General features: G+C 48.7%; 1 protein-coding gene and 1 long non-coding RNA gene across 4 annotated transcripts; both read right to left on the bottom strand.

The window, feature by feature from the left end:
- Positions 1-4,619: 4,619 nt before the first annotated feature.
- LOC125333468 lies at positions 4,620-13,941 on the bottom strand. Of its 3 annotated transcripts, none has more exons than XR_007206869.1 (3): positions 8,955-13,941; positions 7,043-8,338; positions 4,620-6,103 (listed from the first exon to the last, which is right to left on the bottom strand). It is a non-coding gene; the product is annotated as an uncharacterized LOC125333468 (long non-coding RNA). The 3 variants fall into 3 exon arrangements; XR_007206870.1 differs by having other exon boundaries at positions 7,043-8,722; XR_007206871.1 differs by having other exon boundaries at positions 7,043-7,107; positions 7,528-13,941.
- A 2,402-nt stretch (positions 13,942-16,343) lies between these two features.
- Positions 16,344-17,796, bottom strand: POU3F4 (POU class 3 homeobox 4). Its single transcript, XM_048319332.1, has one exon. It carries the CDS (start codon positions 17,742-17,744, stop codon positions 16,626-16,628), a length of 1,119 nt encoding a protein of 372 aa, XP_048175289.1. The 5' UTR covers positions 17,745-17,796; the 3' UTR covers positions 16,344-16,625.
- Between the last annotated feature and the right edge of the window lie 699 nt (positions 17,797-18,495).

The following is an 18,495-nucleotide window of genomic DNA, read 5'->3' on the forward strand; positions in this document are numbered from 1 at the left end:
AGGTGAGACGTCCCGTGGGGGATGCAGTGATCACCTGCAGGGTTGTGGGGCACTGCAAAAGGAGTTCTATTTGGACAGCAGCATTTGCCCATTGTTTTGTTCTTCCAGGTTAAATTTCCTTTTTTTTTTGTGCTTTGCAATTTCCCATGTGCACTTGGCAGTCACTCTGGTTATTCTGGTGCCTCAGGGACAGATGACACCTGTGCTAAAGTCATCTCTGCATGGAGGGAAATCACAGAGCTTAATTCCTAGTTAAGCTTTGGAAAAAAAATGCAAATATATCTTAAAATATCATAATGGTGTGTTTGCATAGCAATTCCTGTGATTTGTGCTTCACTGAGAACCGTGGTGCTGACCTGCAGATGAGTCTGACAATGCTGATCTCACTGCAGGGACAGGGACAGCACCTTCACCCTTTCTTGTGCCTTGATTCAGGGATTAGGGGCTGGTCTGGGGACCATGGGGTCATCCATATGTTCATAATGGCATGAGGAATTCCTCTCCATAATTATATCTGTGACTGCATTTGAAGAAAAGTCACTACAGGTGACTGAGCCACGGTGATGATGTTCATGTTCAGGTGCTTTTGCCTTGTCACAGCACCAAAACTTGAACTCTGCCACAAAATAAGACAGAATAAAGCTCTTTCTGTGTTTTTTACAATTCTTAGTACAAATTGTGATGTCCTGCCAGCTCTGTGCTGCTCACCTGAGCTCTTGTTCTTGCTGGGTAACCAGAGCAGTTCTTACAGTTTTAGGTTATGCAGCTCTTATGTAACACTGTGGGAGAGTTGTCTTCAACCTCAGGGACAACTTCACACATTTTTAAAGTCTTCCTTCTTTAAATGACTGTGTGAACACCTTGTATATCTCCCCTGTCCTTTACAGAGATGTTCAACATTGATGGCCATCTATGCCTAGTTTATATTGGGTTTTGCATTGATTGTGGTTGTTCTCCTTGATGGTTTTTCACCTTTCCAGAGGGACTCAGTTTATGGCACAAAATCAACATTTACGTTTGATTTTTAGCATGGCAAGTGGCTGCTGAGAGGGACTGAGTGGGAAATAGATGCCCGTGCACCTCCCTCCAGGAAAACCCTCTTGTTTCAGCTCCACTGCCAAAGAAACTTCTCACCTTGCCCAGCCCCTAAGGTTTTTTTGCAGGAGTATCCCAGAGGAGGAGGGAGACCAAATGGGACTCTCAGGGTGTACAGGAGGTGATTCATAGGATCCTGATTGGAAAAAGCACTTGATGACAGGCAGACATGAGGTATCCTGTCCCTATCATCCATCCCCATCCTGTTCCATCCCTCATGGAACCACAAACATCTGCTGTCCCACCACCCCTGTGACAGAGGTTTTAGAAATATCAGTGACAGAGAGTATTTGCGGATTTATTTTTCAGTAATCGCAGCAGAAAATCCTTGGCTGTGTGATTTTCTCCCCCAGCTGTTTGTCTATGGGATCCCTGGGGTGGGAGAACTTGGACCATGAGGAAGGAGACATCTGGAAGCAGCCTCAGGAAGGTACAAGTGGTGACAGAGGGATTTGTTCTGTGTGTGGGTCAGCTGGGCATCACTTTGGAGGAGTGGAGGGCCAACAGCCAGAGCATCTCTGTCATCTTTGTGAGCAAGAGAAGCTGATTTTATGAACCTCTGGCTCAGCTGAACTTCATTTTAATATTTGTAAAGAAATTTCAACCTGGATTAACCTCCACTGCACTCGGATTTCATTGTGAACATTTTTTACAGCTGTTCAGAGTTTTCTGCTGTTACAAAGAACAATTAATTTGGGTAACAGTAATTCCTGCCTTCAAAGACTATATCCATATGGCTATCAAGGCAGTTTGTAATTCCATAATTGAAATCATAGATGACTGCTGCAGCATCCTCAAGGGGGCTGGGGGGTTTTTTCCATGTTTTTTGTTTTTCTACTACCTACCCTTTCTTGTCACCCTAAACATTTGCTGGTCTTACCTCAAAACTGGTGCTATGACCCCGCTGTGGCCTCTGTAGGGGCACAATATGAGGTGTCACAATTCAGATGCTGCTTTGTGGTCCTACCTGCTGGAGATGGCCCTCAGAAAGGAGAGGAAATTGCTGTTGGATAACATCACTCCCCCACCACAGCTGGCACTGGCTGGTGCAGATACATGTTTACATTTTGCTTAGAAAATGTAAACACTAATCAAGCATTAAAGTTAATGGGGCCTGGGCCCCCGGCTCTGCTGCTGGCGCTGCCCTGGCTGCTGTCCATCTCACCCCACTCACGATCTGTGTTTCCTGGCAGAAAAGAAGGATAATTATTTATTCCTTTCCAAAGAGGGAAGGAAGGGACACGGGGGAGGGTCATGTAAGGACAAAATATTGTGTTACTGGGAATAAACCCAAATCCTATCAGCCTGAGAGAAAGGCAGGAGTGGGTTGTTATCCCAGGTTCCACTGTGGATGTGATCACTCAGTACCCTCTGTATTTCCTGTTCTCATTTCCTGCATCCAAACTCAGGCAGTTTGCTGGGAAAAGCCTCTCGGATTTGCCATAATACAGGGATGGGATGGATCAGCAGCAAGTGCAGGGGATGTGAAGCAACATCCAGTCCTGCCATGGTGCACACAACCTGCCTTTCAGTTTTAATTCTCTGTAAAAAAGACTTTCCTGTTCCTGTTCCCTCTTTATGCACCACTGTGGGATGAACTGGTCACTGAGATGACTCCACCAGTGCCTGGTCCTGCCGTGGTTGTGGCCGTGGCTGTTCCAGGTCTTTGATGGCAGATTTTCCATTTTCCCTTTGCTCGGCCCCGGTGAGAGCCAACGGCGGCGCTTCTAATTAGGGAGGGTAATTTCTCCCAAACGGGTCCTCTCCCTTTGTGAGCCCGTGGGTTTGCCAAGAGAATAAAAGCGCCCTGATTGTCCCCTCCTTTCAGCCCTTCCCCTGATGAGGAGTGTTGCTACACCTAATAAATTAAAGGACACAAAGTTAATGAATTTTTCATTTGAACTCACAGCTAGGTATGGATTAGCGAGGCTGACGTTGCTGAAGAGCTCAGAATTAGGAAGGGTCCTACAGGGACATTTTCCTCTTTGCTAAAATCTTTTCATTCACCTTTTCAAGCATTATCTTGCTCGGGAGAAAGAGTTCTTTTCACGCCGTATAGCCCGTGGGGTCTGCTTTTTTTTCCACATAAATGTGATCATTCATTTTGTTTGTCTAATGGATAAAAATAAAGGGCAGTGTGAGTGACATTCAGACAGCCTTTCTCCTCAAAGAGAAGGGATTCATAGGATCCTGAGCAGCGCTCCAGAGCACACTGAGCATTCATAGTCCCCATTCCTTTAAATTCCAGTTGACACCAGTGGAAGGTTGGTTTTCCTTCCACTTGAGCAGGGCTGGGAGCTGCAGGCAGCTTGGCCTTGTAAATAAAACTACACCCACTTTACTTAAAAATTAGTTTCAAGTTAATGTCAAAGGATCTGTGCGATTCAGAATTGTTTTCTGAACATAAATCTCAAAGGATTGCAGCTGCTTTTAGTGTGCAAACTGATTTCTGCTTCCTGGAGCCAAACCTGCACATGCTCCATTCGGAAAGAAGATGCTGTTTGTTATCCCTGTATTCCCTGCCCAAATTAAACCTTTTCCTAAGAACTTTGATTTGCCTTCACTTGCCTTTTGACACTCTGAAAGACTCATTAAAAGAGTGACTTGGGTTTTTGGTTAAAACCAGAAGCTGTTTGAGTTCACAAGAGGCTGGGGAGGGTGGTGGGACTGGGGTCACTTCCCTCATGGAATCCTCACTCTGGACCAACCCACTGAAACCCCATTCCCAGTGAGCTCTGGCTTTCCCAGCCCCCAGATACATGGCTGAATTAACTTAAAAATAATTTCTAATTAGACCAGAACCAAGTGGGATCTCCTGTGACGCTTCAAGACAGGATGGGGAGGAGGGACAGAAATCACGACAAAAATTTTTTAAAAAGGGAAAAAACCCCACAATAAATCCCACCAGGCTCTTGCTAAAGCCCTGGTGCCTGTAGATCCATGGGGAAAGGGGGAAGCTGGAGCTGCTGGGCAGCAGGATGGACAGGATGAGGATGCTCCCTGCAGCCACTGGGTGGGGGAACTTTTCCCAGCAATCTCTTCCTGCCTCTGGGCTTTCACCACCCTTCACTGCTAAGGTGGCAGTGGGTGTTTCCTGTTGCAAGAGTGTTTGCCCAAATCCTCCTCTTGGGATCCCACTGTCTCAGTTTCACTGTTCAAACTGGAAATGACATTTTTATTCAATTTCTGCCCTAAACCTTTAAGTTTTTTTGCTGAATGCTTTTGTAGTAACTGTATGTTGCACCTATAAATGCATTTCAGCAGCAGATTATTTTATGCAAAGAAGGTGCAAAGACCTGTGGGAAGAACCTCTTGCCCATTTCAAGCAGAAGCACCCCATGCAGCAGAGATTCCCCCGCTTCATAAATAATTTGGGATCAAAGATCCTGGCACTGGGTTAGGCCAGGGTGAGCGTAAATCTGGCTTTAACTGAGATTCATGTTTCTATTAAAAAGTAATTGCAAAGAACAAATCCTGATTGTCTTAATAACTGATATTTATGTCCCTCAAGCAGCAGAACAGATCCATCATTTTATACACAGTTCTAAAAAAAGGATTGGCACTGCTTATATCCCTTTTTCCATTGCTGTTCCTACCCCTGTGCCCCCTATTCCCTTGTCTTGTATCTCCCAGAGCCTATACAAGTTACCTAGAATTCCCTTTCCTGACCTAGAAACCACCGTCACCTTCCAATTCAGGTAAGGAAGAGCTGCAAAGTGATCCCAAGGAGGGAAAATTTCATTTCTGGTCTTAGTGACAAGTTTCAAAAACCCCAGCACGAGTGGTGATGAACAACTCCCGTGCCTGTAGACCTGCCTGTGTTTGCACCATCTGCCAGTGGGAGTATTTTGAAAACTTTCGGGGGTGGAGGAAGGTTGTTCTGGAGGGAAATATTCCTCTAAAGATTTATTTTGTGCAAATCTCGCTGTCAAACACTCCAGAAACTGATGCCCTTGTTAGTGGTGTTATAACCAAGGTCTCTCCTGCTTTGATGGCAAAGGAGAAGGCTCCCCAGCAGCTGCCAAGGGGGCACCGTGAAGGTGCAGACCAAAGTGGCAGAAATTAATCAAAATTATTAGTGAAAACTAATTATAAATGATGTCTCTGGGATTCAGGATTTTTGCTTACAGATTTAGCATTTCCTTCTGTCTTCTTTTTCCCCCAATATGAGAAGAAAGTTATTGCAATCTGTTGATGGGCATCAGCACGGGCTGGGAGCGATATTCCTATGACTGCTTCTCCAGTTAAAATATTTCCAGGTGCTGCTCTTCCCTCTTTTTCAGGGATGACTACTCTTGCTGAGCGTCTCTGTGGGTTGCTTTCCGATTTGTTTTTTTTTTTAAGTGAATGTAACTTCTTGGATCAGAGAGAATTTCAGTGTATACATTTGCTTTGTGGCACTTCCTGATCTGTCCAGGCTGATTTGCAACTCAAACACTAAGAAAATATATTAATGAAAGTCCTTTTTAATTGAACCAAAAGAGATTCCAGAGGAAATATTCAGAAACAGCCAACGTTTTTGCATCATAAATGTGCTGTGTTTCTTCCTATTTCCTCCATTCATTATTACACTCGCAAACAATTCGTTGTTGATAATTAATATTAATTCCATCTGCTTAATTGATAGAATTACCAGGGGTGATGAGATAGGCTTCCCAGTATTAAATAATTTTTACCAATTTGTAGTGCTCAGCTTGCTGCTCTGCTGATTTCCCAGTTGCTCCCTGTCTCCTGCATCTCCAGGCAGGCACAGGGGGAATCAGGGATGTTCGGAATCCGCAGCCGGAGCGGGCGGAGCGACGCCTTCTCCAGGATAGCACCGAGCCTGTGCCTGATTATCCAGCCACGGGATCCTCCTGCTGCTGCTGGAACACCAGAGATTTCCACAATACATTGCTGGGGTACATCCCATGATGTTCAGTTTCTGTCTAAGCAGGAGCTTTCCTGCTCAGCTCAACAGCGCTGCTGTGCGCTCTTCATCGATGGCCTTTGTCCACACCGGTGTTTGCTGTGGGGACACACAGCATTAATATTTTCATATTCAAACCCAGCACAAATTACATGATCAGTCTGAGTTTTTCTGAGCAAGAGCTCAGAGAGACCCCCCAAAAAAATTTACAAAAAAAAAAAAAAAAAAAATTAGTTTCAGTTCTAGAATGAAGACCAAATATTTAGCATGTGGAACGGAACAAAACGACTCCTACTGAAGGAATTTATTTTTTTCAATTAATTGAATTTGTAAAGGCCCTTTTCTTTTCTGTAATACAAGAATAGTTACTCCTAAAAGGACATCATTCAGTGATGATATTACTGCACAGGTGGTTCTGGAGGACAAAGGCCTGCGTTAGCACCACAGCTGTGCAGGAACTGCAGCAGCTCAATAACAGCCCTAAAAATTTGCTGTCTGAACCCACCACTGCCCTTATACGCCAAAGCACCCTCCACATTTCAGCCCACGCCTAAATTAATGTTTCTCCCTCATTTTTTACAGTTTTTCTCATTTCTACCTCCCCTAGGTTGTGCTGTGCCAAAGCACACCCAGCTGGACACAGGGGAGGCTGAAACCCTCCTATCTCCCGGTTGACCTTTTTTGGCTCTCCTGTCTCCATCCCTCCCATTGCCCTTTCCTCATCCCTCGGTTTTGCAGAACAGGAGGAACTTCCCTTGACCAGGGGGACGACAGGAACCCATCACTGCAGGGCTGAGATGTCACACAAGGAGCTGCCCTGCGGACACCTGGCCCTCTTTGGGAATTTCAGAGTATTTCAACAGGGGAGGTAAATGATGGACAAAGTCCAAGCCAGAGCATTGAATTCCCGTGTAAAAGGCTGTGAAACCTCATGGAGCTTTCTTTTTTAATTTTCTTTTCTTTGGTTTTTTTTTAAGTTTTTGGTTTCCACAAAGCACTTGGGGTGTAAAGTTTGGGATAACTGATTTAACCACGCACCTTTTCTCACCATCAGCCCAGTTCTTCCTGTCCTCTTCTCCCGTGACCAGGTATCTCAGTCCCTGCTAGGTACCACATATTAGTTAACATTAAATCATGTATTTCTACTTATGTGATACTAATCCTAGCTTGGGACCTACACTAGGTTCTTAATTCTTTGCAACTGATAATATTTTATGTACATATATTTATTTTTTAATACTCTATTACAAAACAAATAAAAAAAGGATGTGAGCAATATAGCAGACAATAAAATAAATATCCATGACATCATTATTTTTGATGCCTTGGCTTTACTTTTCATACACTTGTAATAACTGCCATTTTAATGACCTGTTATTTTCATTACCAGCTATCAGATCAGATATGATTTTGAAAAAACAGGGTAATTTTCCAGAGTAATTTGTTTGGGGTAATAGTAGGAAATAATACACTTAATGATTTTACATATTTTATTTTCACAGCTCATCTTAAGCAGGAGTTACCGCAAGCTCAGTCTTTGACTAGCTCACAGGAGCCCAGGGCTGCTGCTGATTTGGGAGGTTTTGTCTCCAGACTGAGATTTTTCATCCTTTAGAGTTGACAGAAAGTTTCTTTTCTTGCCAGGAAAATTCAGTGTAAATCCAGCGATTTGTGGTGACAACCAGAAGTTTTACAGTGGTGGAATGAGACCTTTGAGGCTGTTTGGATGTTTGTAAATTGTCCCTGTTCATGGGCACTCATTAATGTACCACGGGCATCTTAGGACACATGGGGAAATCAAGATGTGATATCTTTAGAACAGATAAAAATAAAAAAATATTCCCAGTGTTTGACTGGGCTGTAAAGCCCACTGTGAGATGTGAGAGCCAAGCAAGGAGCTCGTGGTGGCTCAGCAGCCTTGTGGAGCAGGAGAGGTGTCCCAGCAGCACAGCGCTGTGCTGGCAGCCTCCAAAATGGTTCATTTTTTGCATTTCAGCTTAAAACCTCTGAGGACTGATGATGGACATGTCTGATCTCTGTTTGGGCTTCCCAATTTCTGCAGCTGGTCACTGTTGGGGAAGGGAGATTGCTGGTGCCTTTGGCTGGGTCATCTGCTGCGATGTCAGTCTGGGCACGGCTCAGGCTCGTGATGCCACCTCTTCCTTTCTGGCTGTTCCACAGCCATGAGTGAACATTGTGCTGGTTTTGTGCCCTCATTGCCAGCACTGCCCTCAGAGCAGCACCTCAAACCAGCCTGATGCTCTGCCATTTTCCCTTCTCATTCCAGTGTTTGTTATGGGAACGAGGTATCATAATTTTAATGCCTGATGTGGCCTGTGAAAGATCATAAACATTTAATAGACCCATAAACACCGACTTTAACCTTTTCACTGTGCTGTAGCTGGACTGGCCTCGCTGCCTGGCGTCCCCCAGGTCACCATTGTGGACATGAGGGATCAAACAGCACCAATCCCAAAAAGGTCAGAGCAGACCAGTTTATTATCCTCTCCCTTGGAATATATGAGGCGTTACAATTCCTGCAGCGCATTTTCCTGGCTTAGGTTGGGGCAAGAGGAAGAAATGGCATGGAATAAATCCCCTGGGAAGACAGTCGTGGTGACTGGGATGGAAATAGGCACCCACTGAACTCATCCCTTTTATCTCTCCTGTGCCCACAAGAAGTAGCAGCAGCTCAGGATGAATGGTGGATGTGTTTTCCTGTAGGAAATTAGGAAAAAACCTCAAGTCTTTTCTGCTAGAAGAATTGCTTGATATTCTTTCAATGGACATGCTTTATATTGGACAAACCAGCAAAAGTATTTTATAGTCAAGGACAAAGAATGTTACAGGGCAGGAAATGTTCATGGTGAGTTTGACACCTGGAGATCACCTGGAAGTGGTGTGCAGCACAGGAAATGGGCGTGAAGCAGGGCAGAGTTTCATTTCTTACCTGGATTTAGGATGGAGGTCCTGGAAGGGGCATTCTCTCTCACCAGACTGGGTTGGAATTGCTCCAGCACTGTTTCTGTCCAAGGAGTGGCATTCAGAGAGATTCCACAGGGCTTCTTCCCTGGAAGGAAAAGTCCTACACGGAGGGCTGAGAGCCAGCATGGATGTGAGATGTGCAGGTTGCTGTGCCCTGAGTGCCCAACGCCCTGGAGTCGGAGATCGCAGGGAGGGGAGCCCAGGACTTTTCCCAGTGTCTGTTGTGCTCATCTGCCTTCCATCCTGGGATGGCTGGGAAGGGGCCACGATTTTCCCAGGTCTAGCTGAGACAGCTCCAAGTGATGCTTAACCACAAAGGTTCTCCACCACAGAGAACTGTAAATTCAAAAAAAATCAGTTTGTTGTTTTCTCGTGCACCATCCTGAAAAATCTTTGAACTTGGGCCTTGTACTTGAAAGCTAATCCTGTTATAAATATCTTACTATGCAACTGCATATTTTTCTGAGCAAACCACTGCCAGCCACATCACCATGCATTCATTTCTGCAGAGATCTTGTTACAAAGGCAGATTTTCTGAGGCTGTACTACAGCTTTACTACACTATGAAGAACATACGAGAGTAAGCCCCACACCATTATATTTTCCATTAAAAACTCCTCATGGCTGAATAACTGGGAGTGTGTTACATCCTCTCTCTGCTGCAGTTGGCAGAAGTTTGGGTTGAGCAGGGCAGAATTTTGTGTTTATAAGGTGCTGTGTTGGGTTTGTGTAGCATCACCTACAGAGATCTGCCCACTCTATTGAAAACAGGATTTGTACAGAAGGATTCAACCCTGCAAAAGCTTGACATGGACAGAATTCCCACTGCTGAATTGTTTCCTTTGTGAAGAATTTGTATCAAAGATAATAAAGTTTTAAATCAATAGTCTGAATGTATGCAGAGCTATAATCTTTGTAGATTTGGTAATCTCCCATGACATTTACAGGACAGTTTCTGCAAACTCAGAATTCCAGAGCTAAATTAGCATTTCTGAGGTGTAGGAGATCCCCTGTGTCCGTGTGATGTGTGTGGAGCAGCAAAGAATCATCAACTCACGTCTGACAGTGTTTGTATTTAAGCGTTAGCAACTCCACTTCAAGATTTAGGGTGGAAAAAAGAGGCTGTGGGTGATTTTCCCTGTCTGGGAGTGCTTTCTGGCAGGATTTTGATTTTTTCCCTGTCTCCCCTAGCTGTGTGGAGCCTCGGGAAGCCCGGCATAAGGCCAGCCCTGCTTTGCCCCCGTAACTCACAGAATTTGTGCCGCAGAGTTGGACCCCCAGCACCTGCTGGGCGCCTTTCAAGCTGCTTTAACTGGATCACAAGTTCCCAACTGTAGATAGATGTAACAGAGACTAATCCCATAATCTGGACAGAAGTACAAGCCCTGGATGGGGAGCAGCTCGTGTTACCTCCAGTTGCCCTTCAGGGATGGCAGGGGAGCTCAGACACTCTCATCTCCCCCAGCCATTTTTTGGTGAGTAAGGTCTGTCGGCTGATTTGATTTGATTTTTCCTTCCCAAAGTCTGAAGATGAATATGCAAAACAAAACTTCATGCTTTGGCCAAAAAGGAAAACAACTTGGGTTCAGAAATGGTGCTTCTATGCTGGATAAATATTATTTGTACTCAAAGCACAGAAATCAAGGACTGGCATCGTTTAAAAAAAAATAAAATAAAATCCAGCGAGGGAATAATGGAGCAGCATTTTGGGTGTCTAAATAACACCAGGGGTGAGGAGAGCTGCTGCACAGCTTTTCACAGTCCCTGTTTGAAATACCCCCATTTTCAAAGCTCCTTCAGCAGACCACGGCTCCTCGGCATGGTGCTCTGTGCCAGCAGAACATCGATCAGGAGCCGCCGAGCCCAGAGCCGCCGGTCGATGGCTCCGCAAACCCAGAGCTCCCAGAAATGAGATTTACCATTGGCTTTTTAACTTCTTGTTGACAGGCTCTCACCAGTGACAGCTCTTCCTCGCTCTGCTCTTTCTCTCCCATCCCAAGATTTAATAGTGTTTTACCACTCTAATTAAGGACGTGATTCTACAAATATTTGCAAGCCGCCGAGGCGCTCGCTGGGAATCGGGAGCCACGGATCCACCTACAGATCCCATCTCAGGCGTGTGCAAACCATCCCTACTCATTCCCACCACAGAAAATGGGAGTTTTAAATCCTTTTGCTTGTCCTGCTTTCCCAAGTGTTTCAAACTCAACCCAAAACCCACTTGGGGTGAGATTTCTTACACTGCTCTTCAGCATAGATATCTGACTTTCTCTCCATGACATTAAACCAAAAGTTCTTTACTTTGGCCCTTTCCATCTCTTACAGTGTTAACAAAAATAGATGCTTATTGCTTTAATAAAGGTTTTGATTTGGAAATTATTTACCATTTAGACTTTGTGCGCTCTAATTGCTTTTGATTCTTTGGAATATCTATAATGCAAAGCAGCTGAAAGACTGAGGTTTAAAAATGGGCTCTTGCACATTTGAAGTAAATTTTATCCTGCAATCAGTCGTAAAGATCTTAACTGCAGCTATCACATATCCTAAATATGTAATTGCTGTGGAGCCTTTCCAGTCTATTGGTTACAGGATGTTGGAAAAAGGGGAAAGGGAGTACAAATGTAGGCCCTGATGTCTGTGGGTTTTTTGGGGTGATATTGAGCGGGATCGGTCACCTGCCTGAAATATTGTATATTTTTTTTTTTTTCTAGGATGGAACTTTGGAATTCAATTGTGCAAGGACTAATTAATAACTCCATTTGCGTGAGCTTACTGGATTACAGAGAAGCTGCTCTGGTGAGTAAAGGAATGAATTTTGTCTGGGTTTTGGGATCAGGGCATCCACCCCCAGCCCCATGTGCTCCTGGGGGAAGGACTGAGGTTTTAAATGTGCCTCCATCCACATGTGGATCTGCCCTAAAATCAGTGGTGGTTTTGGTACATGGATGTAGCCCGAGAAGACCAGGTTGCTCTTACCTAAAAATACAGAAAGGAAAAATCAAAATACTTGATTTTAAGAGATTTTTAAAACATCTTGGTCAAATATAGTCTAGATATGGATTGACTAGTCCATATTTTGAATGATCTATAATGAATGGCACCTCTGCTTACTTTTAGTAATTTTTTGCTTCCAAGAGAACCCTCTCCCATGTCCTGGCCATCTTTAAAGAGCACAGCTTACAAGCATTTAAAATTTAACCCAAAGGAAGCCTCTGTTTCTTTTTTTTTTTAGTATAACATGAAAAGTATGGAAGATTCAGCCTCAAAAATTGCTAAAGATGTTTAACACTCACCATTAAAATCACAAAACCAGTGCAATTTATTGTTTTCAGAGAAACGCTTGCTTTCAGCCCTTTCTTTAAAGGATTGTGTGAGATATTTACATACTAAATTAATGTGAATGGCTGCTAAGTACACACCAAAATTCTTCCAGCTGGGAGACACGGGTGTGCAAAGGCCAGGCCACTTGGGTTCTTGAGGAGAGCGGAGGGAGAAGCTCCCCCAAGCCCAGAGGCTGCTGAGATGGAGCTTGGTGGTGGGCAGCTTATGTAAACCCTGGATGTGCTCGTTCTGGAGCTACTTTTTTATAACAAAGCCCAAATTTGGAGTCTCTCATTCTTATGATTCTACCCCGTGCTTCTCTCCACCCCCTCCTGAGGTCTTTTTTTAAAAAAATCCCTAAATTCAGAAGGTAACTGTGAAGCTGAAGTTTCTCTCTCTGCCCTTGGTTTGGTTGAACTTTGGGATGCTGAGCTCCACCCTGATGGGCTCAGCACCCCGAGGCCTCCCCACGCTCACCATGGATGATGGGCAGTGAAGAAGACAACAGTGATCTGTACTTAACATTAGGTGGCACAAAAGAGTTTCCTTTTGCTCGCAGGAACACTGAAATCGATGGGCAATAACCAACAGAGATTTTCTTTTCTTTAAACAAAATTCTCCTATTTTCTCCAGCTTTCCAGCAGCCTTTGAAATGCTTCTGTTTATAAACTTACTTGATTTCGTCTTTCATTGCATCTCTTTTGTCTCAACCTAATTTGTTTTAAAATAAGACGTAACCCAGCCCTCGCTGTGGTTGTATTTACAGAGCAGCCAAAGGGCTCTAAAACGGGCTAATTTCAGTGAAACGCCTTCTGTCCCTCCTCCAAACCAAGGCTGCCTTTAAGAGCTTTGCCTCTTAGGGCCCTGCATGTTCAGAGCCACCGTGACCACGCAGGGCTTGTTCTAAGCTGGAGCTTTTCCTCCGTGTCCTCAGCCGGGGCTGTTTACAAACCACGGCTGTTTACTCCTGGTTTGGTCCCCACGCCACATTCATCCTGTTCCTGGAGCTGACTGAAAAAACGGGCTTTTGGGGGTTATATTTCCTTCTCCTGCTGCTGTAATCCTTCTGGGGAGCTGGAGGTCGTGGTCCCGCTGCGGAGGCAGCCGGGCTTCGCTGCCCAGCGCAGGGGCGGCCGCAGGCCCGTTGCCCCCAAGGCCGCGGCGCTGCAGCTCACAGAGATTTACCAATGAAATAAATCACTTTTATGGTTCAGAAACAATGCATCGCCCACTGTTCACATCCCAAATCCCTCTTGCTCCCAGGTACAGGAGGGTTGGTGTGCTGGCAGTGCAGTGGGAAGGCGCCTGTCCACTCGCATGCTGCTGCTGGTTATTGAAGACGAGAGCTCGCTCCCTGCTCGGGTCGCTTCGCAGGATTCCTAAAGGTAATTTTTTCCCCCCTATACTGCTGGCAGAAGGGTTGGGTATTGTTTTCTCCAACGTTCAGCTTCAGAAACGGGGAAAAGAAAAAAAATAAAAGGCCGTTTCGCTGGCGATCCCTTGAAGTTTTTGCTGCTTCCCTGCCTCCCCCAGCACCCACCCGGCTGCCGGGGCCGGAGCCTCCCCGTTTCACCCCGTTAGATGTGATTAAGTGTTATTGTTCCTCCCGCACGCCGGGGGGAGCGGGGGGCGGCCCGGGGCGGGGACGGGGCTCGGGGCTCGGCGCTGCGGCCCCCGCGGCCCCTCCGCTGCCGGCGGCCGCGGCCCGGGCAGGGTGGGCGGGGGGACGGGCGGAACAAAAGAAACTTCCCCGGTGCCCCGCTCGCTGCCGCTCGGCGGGGCCGGGACCCCCAGCCGGGGCCGCGGGGCTGCGGCCGGGCCGCGGGGGCTGCGCGGGGGCAGCGAGGACATCCCCGGGACGCGCACAAATATTGATACAAACGGAACGCACCGACACGCGGCTCCGGCGATGGACACACGCCCCGCAAAAGCCGCACAGACCTTTTTCCACCCCAAAAGCGCTTTTTCCACCCCAAAGCCCCGGCAGGTGTCAGCGGCACTGCCGGGATCGGCCCCTCGAGCCCCCCTGGCCGTGCCCGGGGCTGGGGGGGTCGGAGGAGTCCCCGCACCCCGGCTCGGCCAGCGCACAAACCACTCACCCGCAGTTTTCCATCTATTTTGTTTTTCTTTCGTAAAAATGTTTATTTAAACCTTTTTTTTTTTTAAATTTTTTTTTTCCTTTTACAACAATAAAATATTGCGTCAATATAAACCCCTTGACTAAAACTCGTCGACAACCAAACGTTACAGCCACTCGTGTGTTTCGTTATTATTTTTATCCGACACCCATTTAGGCTTCTTTTTTTTTGTTGTTTCTTTCTGAAACGTTTTTTTTTCTCTTTCTTTTTTTTTTTTTTAAACATAATGCGGAATTTATTGAAAATAAATAATTGTTGGCAACTGCAATAGGCAATTTTGGATAAAATAGTTGAAAAAAGCAACCTTTAATGAAAATAGCGTTTATTATACATCAGTTACTAAATGAATAAACTAAATGATCTTTCTTTAAATTAATAACTTCCAAAAAACGTTTAATATACAAAACTGTACAGTTATAAAGTTGGCAGAAATAGGCAGGTCCTCAGTGTCGAGTTTTTTTTTTTCTTTTTTTTTCTCTTAATTTCTTTTTTTTCTTTTTTTTTTTTCTTTCTTTCTTTTTTTTTTTTTTTTTTTTTTTTTTTTTAGCGCTTACTGAAAAATACTTGAAAAATATAAATGTCGAAAGGAAAAAATCTGGAGGAGGGCGGGGAGAGGAGGAGGGGGTGCTGTGCGGGAGCTGCGGAGCGGGGACCGGCCCGGCCCTCGGGGGGCCGCGGGTGCAGCCCCGGGAGCGGGGGGAGCCCGGCCCGGCCCTGCCCGGCGGCCCCGGGAGTGCGGGAGCAGCGCGGGGCTCGGGGGTGCACGCACACAGACAGACAGACAGACACACACACACACACACACGGACCCCTCGCGGGTGGGTGCGTGGCCACCGCACCCCCCGCCCTTAGGGACAACACAGCCACGGGCTGGGAGGGACAGGGGGAGAGGGGGCGGGTACAGCTCAGCACTTCCCTGTGCCCAAAAAACGGCTCCCGGCGTTAGCATTTTAGTGACTTTGTTTTGGTGGTTGGGTTTTGTTTTTTTTTTTTCTCCCTGTTTTGTCGGTGATGATTATGATTATTTTTTTCCTACCTCCCTCCCCCCTAGAAAAGCTTTTCCACAAATCCAGCATCTCCCTGTGACGCGGAAAGAAGCTCAGCGTGAACCAAATGCGGGCGTTTTCTGTCCCCTTCCCTCCCTCCCCCCCCCCCGACACCTCATTCCTCTTCACTATCGAAACAAAATACAGAGAAACCGATTTCCGAAGCGAAAGCGCAGAAGGATAAAGGTGTTTTACTACAGACCTCTCAGTCTGGCGCTGATCAAAAAGCCCAACTCATCTTCGGAAAGAAAAAGACTGGCAAATGCCACGGGTTTGGTTGTGATGCTTAATTTCGGGTAAATCTCTTAGAAATAATTATTATATATATATATAATTTTTTTTTCCTTGGGAGAAGAAGGGGGGAGGTCAGGCTTATGACCAGACCGTTCTACGGTGTTGGGAAGTTCTTGAAAAGGAAGGAAAAAGCTGCAACGAATAAGCCTGTTCTTCACATCGGTGCGGGGCTCCGCGGGCGCGGAGGGAGCCCCATCTCCTCGGGGGGGTGAGGAAGGGCCGCGGCCGCCCTGCTCCGGCCCCGCTGGGTGACATTGCCGGTGCGTGGGGAAGGGAGGAACGTTTGGACTGCTCAATTCGATACAAATTAGGTCACAAATATTGTGTACAGTTTGTAGTAAAACACCTCAGACATTTAAAAACGCTATATAAGTCTTTAAAAATGCAAAACTAGTCTATTGTAAAACAGATTCACCTGAAATACAGCTGATATAACCAAGGCGCTGGAAGGTTATTCATAGGCACACATCTGTCTTTCCTTTTCTGTCGGGTTTTTCGTTCTTTTTTTTTGTTTTGTTTTGTTTTTAAATTTTCTATTTTTTCCGTGGGTTTTCCTTTTTTTTTTTTTTCTGTTTTTTTTTTCTTCCTTTTAGTTTGGATTTTGTTTTGTGGTGGGTTTTTTTGTCTTTTTTTTTTTCCTTCGTCCTAGCGGAGACCGAAAACAAACCTTGTCTGCGAGTAAACACCGTGTGTGATCAGCGGAAAGGTCGGAGAGAGGAAAAAAAATATTGCCGAGGCGGCGGCGGGCGGGGACCCCTCGCCGCGTCTCCCGAAACCATAAGTTAAAGCCCGGCGGGCAGTCCCGCGGCCGGGCAGTCCCGTGGCCGGAGCCCGCGGTCAGAGGTCGTGGCAGGCCGTGTCCGTTTTCACGCCGTGCGAGTACACGTCGTGCTGCGGCTGCTCGCCCGGCGGGGTCATGCGCTTCTCCTTCTGCCGCCGGTTGCAGAACCAGACCCGCACCACCTCCTTCTCCAGCTGCAGGCTGTCCGCCAGCGAGGAGATCTCCTGGGCGGCCGGCTTGGGGCACTTGAGGAAGTGCGTCTCCAGCACGCCCTTGACACTCACCTCGATGGAGGTCCGCTTCTTCCTCTTCCTCCCCTGCGCCGCGATCTTGTCGATGCTCGTGGGGCTGCCGGTGGAGGAGTCGGCCTCCTCCAGCCACTTGTTCAGCAGCGGCTTCAGCTTGCACATGTTCTTGAAGCTGAGCTGCAGGGCCTCGAAGCGGCAGATGGTGGTCTGCGAGAAGACGTTGCCGTAGAGGGTGCCCAGCGCCAGCCCCACGTCGGCCTGGGTGAAGCCGAGCTTGATGCGGCGCTGCTTGAACTGCTTGGCGAACTGCTCCAGCTCGTCCGAGGTCGGCGTCTCCTCGTCCGAGTGGTCCTGGCAGTGGTGGCCGCCCAGCTCGCCGTGCTCGCCGCCGGCCTCGCCGCGCAGCCCCGGGTGCAAGCCCTGCCCGGCGGCGGCGGCGGGCGGCGGGGTGAGCCCTCCGTGCTCCAGCATACCGCCCACCGCGAACCCGCCCTGCGAGTACACGCTCAGGGGCTGCCCGGCGGCGGCGGCGGCGGCGGCGGCGGGGGGGGCGGCCAGCGAGGCGCTGTGCGCCGGGCTGGCGCCCCAGGCGCTGGGATGGTTGGCGTGGGGCGAGTGGTGGGAGACGTGGGGCGAGCGGTGGTGGATGATGGCGCCCAGCTGCAGGTCCTCGCGGCCCGGCTTCACGTCGGGCTGCTCCAGCGGGCCGCCCGCCAGCGCCGCGGGCCAGGGCGCGCCGTCGCTCAGGCTGGTCACCCAGTGATGCCCCAGCGGGTGCCCATTGCCGGGGACGCCCTGCAGGTACTCGCTCTGCAGCAGCTTCTGCGGGCTGCGGAACGGGCTGCCCTGCTGCATGCCCGCGCCCTCGGCGTGGGCGAGCGCGCCGGCGCCCAGCAGGCCGTAGGGGTTGGAGGCGGCTGTGGCCATGGCCGCGGCAGCCCCACGAGTTATACTGTGCCGCCGCCGCCGCGCCAGCCTTTGACATCCACCGGCACGGCGGCCCGCCGGCGGCCGCGCCAGGACTGGCACCGGCGCTGCCCAATGGGAGCGCGCCGCCGGCCGAGCGGGCCAATGGCCGCGGCGCGGGGGCGGGGCGAGCCCGCGGGGGGCGGGGCCGCGGGGCCGCGCGGGCGCGAGGCAGGAAGTGAATCACTCCGCCGGCACCGGGGGCCGGGCGCGAGGCGGCCCCGCCGCTTAACTCCTTCCGCGCCGGGCGGGGAGCGGAGGGGCCCGAGGGGGGGCACGGCTTAAATGGGGAGCGCCTGGGAACGGGGGGGCGCGGGGGGCACGGCTTAAATGGGGAGCGATTAGCGGCGGGCAGAGGTTAAACGGCGGCGCCCCGGCGGCAGCCCCGCGGGACCACCCCGGCGCTGCCCCCGCCCGCCGGCCCGGGCGCGCTCCGGGTGCGCGGCGCCCGCTCCGCTCCTCCCCCGGTGCGGCTGCCCCGAGCCGCGCGTCCCCGCCTGCCCCGGGCCGTGCGCTGCCGCCGCGCTCGGTCGGGAGGAAAAATCTGAGAAAAGCTCCAAATAATAAAAAACAGCCCCAAAAAGGAGCTTCCCGGCCTCGCCGCCGGTAAATCCCGGTGGATGCTCCTCAAAGTTCGCAGCGCGGGCGCGGTGCGCCGCCGGTGCGCGCCTGGCGGGCGGGCTGCAGGGCAAAACCGGGGGGAAAAGGAGAA

Source organism: Corvus hawaiiensis, chromosome 14, assembly GCF_020740725.1.
Source record: "Corvus hawaiiensis isolate bCorHaw1 chromosome 14, bCorHaw1.pri.cur, whole genome shotgun sequence".
NCBI lineage: Eukaryota > Metazoa > Chordata > Aves > Passeriformes > Corvidae > Corvus > Corvus hawaiiensis.